This window comes from Rhea americana, unplaced genomic scaffold, assembly GCF_003343005.1.
Source record: "Rhea americana isolate MKP2758 unplaced genomic scaffold, rheAme1 scaffold_160, whole genome shotgun sequence".
In the NCBI taxonomy this organism is placed as follows: Eukaryota; Metazoa; Chordata; class Aves; order Rheiformes; family Rheidae; genus Rhea; species Rhea americana.
Window position 1 is genome coordinate 726,284 of NW_028185706.1, and position 3,725 is coordinate 730,008.

The 3,725-nt window shown below is 45.1% G+C and overlaps 1 protein-coding gene across 1 annotated transcript in view; it reads right to left on the reverse strand.

Moving 5' to 3' along the window:
• Nucleotides 1-1,253, reverse strand: part of KCNK2 (potassium two pore domain channel subfamily K member 2) — a 78,380-nt gene extending 77,127 nt beyond the window's left edge. Inside the window, exons 1-2 of the mRNA XM_085300159.1 lie at nt 1,118-1,253; nt 85-213 (exon numbers count right to left, since the gene is read on the reverse strand). Of these exons, the coding sequence (XP_085156285.1) occupies nt 85-213; nt 1,118-1,253 (265 nt within the window). The remainder of the gene's footprint in view (nt 1-84; nt 214-1,117) is intronic.
• Nucleotides 1,254-3,725: the final 2,472 nt, after the last annotated feature.

A 3,725-nucleotide genomic window follows, 5' to 3' on the forward strand; every position in this document is an offset into this window, starting at 1 on the left:
GCGGAGCGGCCGGGCCGGGCGGCGGGCGGATGCCGCCGGAAGAAAAACGGGGAAGGAGGGGGCCGCGGGGAGGCGGACAGGTACCTGCGGAGAGAAAGGTCTCGCCTCGGGAGCACCGCGGAGCGAGGCAGGATGGAGGACAGGGCAGCGGCCGCCCCGCCGGCGAGGCGGGACCCGCCGGCGGTCCTCGCTGCGGCCCCGAGCGCGGCGGCCCTGCCAGAGCCTCCCGGTGAACTTTTGAACTAGACGAAACGTCCCCGCCGCAGCAGCGAGACACCCGGGGAGACGTGAGCCCTCGGCCGGGGGACGCGCAGCGGAGCCTCGCCGGGGCGACGGCACGCGGGGCTGGAGAGCAAACCTGCCTCGTCCTTCTCTTGCAACCCGTTCGCTCGGCTCCCGGTATTTCGCTGCAAGGAGTTAACTAGGTGGGACCTAGGAGTCAGGGCTGGCAGCCGCTCTCCTGTCACGCACGCTGCCAGCGGACTGCCTCCTTCCATTTTACTCTGATAGATATATCAGAAATGCTGCTTAAACTGTGGTTTCTCCCACTAAGAARCCTGAAATTATTTTTGTTATTTCTGCCACGGGCTAAATCCTTGATTTCGCGGTCATCTATCACATGTGACATTATCCATGGGTCAGTTGTTCACACTAAGGTGGTTAACATCTAGAGTCGCCTACAAGATAGAGAAGTGTTTACCATTAGAAACCAAAACCTGTTTCCACTACTCTCTAAAAYGTCTCAGCAAACACATTAAAAATTAATCATCATAATAAATGGGTATTAGTCACAAGTATTTAAAACCAGAGGCTATATAGACAAACAAAACATAAAATAGCCAGTCAGTCGTTCTTTGGATGTTTCGTGGGCTATAGTCCTGCTCAAATCAGCAACACTATCAGCAAACATTTTAGAAATCACTTATTTTAACACTTCTCCGTATCAACGTGACGTAATACAAATGCGTGTGATRCTGAGTTCCTTGGGACTCCCATTTCAGCGACATCAATCACGCCCGTCCTCTCTAGCGTGTTCACGTCTCTGCAAGGCTTGGAGTATGGCAGCAAGCCTCATCTGCTATTTCAGTTTGAGCTCTCGCCTATCGCTCCCCATCACCGCGAACCACCAACAGTTGTTGAGTAACAAGAGACGTTGGGCCCAGTCCAACAAATCCTTTTGCAAGTAGTCTTCCAGTCACACGGTCAACTTCACTGAYGTAGTCCCTATCCTCAAACGACAAGAAAAATGACATGCCCAATTCTGTGAACTGATATTCCCTTGCTCAAGCAGTGGCAGGAGCAGGCCCTATGATACTTGAAGGTAAAGATTCTCAATGCTGGAACATTTTATACGTAAAAGACCACTATCTTTCTCTCCCGAAAGGTTTGCCCCTCATAAGCCTATGTAAAAAGTCTGCTCCTATCTCACAGAAAAGAATCATTTCATACAATTTTTTCCAATATCCTATGGGAAAACGAGCATGACAACTTTCTTCCATGCTGAGTTGTGTCCATATAAAACATTGTAGAAAATAGTCTTTCCTTATACATGCCTTTCTTTAGCAATCTAAATATTTGGGATATGATTTTAGTTTTTTTTCTTGAGCAGAGGAGTTATTATTAAATGCTGAAACAGAATCAAGCTTATTGCCTGCAATTTGAAATCACTGGGAAGCCTTCCAAAAGCTTCAGCAGAGTTTGGATCTGGYCTTGAATTTAGGCATTCCATCAAACAGGTATGCTCCGTTTTGAGCAGTGGAAGAGATCTACTCTAGAGATGACTGCATTCGTTCCCTTACTCTAAGAGCTRGAAAGCTGTCTCTGTGAAATTAATTATCTCATAGCTTATCTAGTAAGTATCTTAAAATTTTTTCTACTTTTAATTGGCTGGTATTTTCCACCTATTGTGATACCATGCTCAACTGGAGCTTATTGTGTACTTAAAATGGATTTTAGCTATGCATTCTCAGTTTTAACATAGATATAAACTCTAGCTATGATATGTTTTTATGATAGGCATCTGGAAATCCAGTGAGGAAAACAACATTTCTTTTTGTGGTATACAACAAAAACTATTGTGTATAGCAACTCATATTTTCTTGAGGCCCTGTATAGCGCCAGCATTTATTCCATAGAGTCATGCCCTCCAATATTTTTATTGTAGCGTACACCACACATTGTTTGAATATTGTGTGTGACCATTTTGCCCTCAAATTTGGAACTGACATTTGAACAGTTTGAAGTGTCAGGACTGTAACAGTCCTGAACTTTACTAAACAAACACACTCAAATGCAGCATATCATTGACAAAACATACCACCAACCAACATGGGCAGGATTAAATAAGAAGAGGGGTTGCAGCACAGAACTTCAACCGTCCAAGSAAACGGGCTTGCTGCTGAGCCAAAGGGAATCTGAACAAACTAAAAAAAAAATCTTAAATGCTTATAATAATATAATAGCTAAGTATACACCGGTTTGCTTCTTTCATGCTAACAACAGAGAGAAAAACTCTCAAAGTACTGAAGTGCCAAATGCTGTCTAAAAATGTAGTGGCRTTAGTTTGGGATGGCCACATTACTCACAGACAGTGGCTGCTGGAAGCTGCTCAACTCTTTGAAATGTGAAAGTAGGSCCAGCAGAGAGAGACAGGCACGCAGCACGCAGAGGAAGAAGTCAAAGTTACACGACAAACATAGCAATCACATATTCCTGCACATAACAGCTGTAGATGTTCTAAACATAGATTTGATAGCACAGGAGAACACTTGTGAGGAAAAGGTTATTCCAGGAAAATACTGCCCTAGAAAGACTACTTGAAAAAGACTCACGTAAAAAAATACCTTTCTATGTCACTAACGCGTTCTTTTCCTTTTTTCAGTTGCAGGAGCCATGCGCTCCCGGAAAGGTCACGAAGAGCACGTTCGTTGTGGGTGCGGTAAGGCACGTGCTCAGCCTCCTCACCGTGTGCAGCAAATTCTTTTCTCCCTTACCCAGCTACCTAATAGGAGGCATAACAAGAGCCAGCTTTCTTTATTCTTGTTTAGTCACCACTGATTTCTACATGCCCAAGAGACTATTAGGGCAGGAGTGCCAGTGAGGACATTTCCCCCACCGCCACCACCTATTCCGAAATCTGGGTTTCCTCGCAGAAGCGCAGCTCCCCTTAACTGCTGCAGCCAGGAAAGGAAAAACGGGCAAAGAGTCAGTTAAGGATCAGAGTATGCTCAGGCACATGTGGAGTTATTTAGGCCCTGTTTTCCTCCGTTAGATGCTGTGGGAATGGGGGACTCTACCACCCTTCTGCAGTCTACTGAAGATTTGCGTTTGGCTTTCCTGAATACGCTCAAGCAYACAAGTACTCCACTGGCTTCAACGGACTATTCACACTCTTCAAACATGCACGTATTTGAAGTGCCTCAGGGAACCAGAGCTTTGGATCAAGCGATGTACTGCTATAGGCTTTGGCCTTGTTGCAGATGCACCTTCCTCCCTTATAACAGTAATGATACTTGTGTCTGTGACGTGAGAGCACAAAACCTTTGAAACACAGCCTGCCTCTTTTCAAAGTGGGCCAAGTCGTAGACTCTATTAATGTCAAGGATAAACCTTCGCTGTAGTTGAGTTTCATTACTACAGAGTTCAGCAGAAATACTACTGGACTTATTAACTAAGTTAATTTTAAGTCTCATTTTACTCATTCATTTGGACTTACAAATGACTCT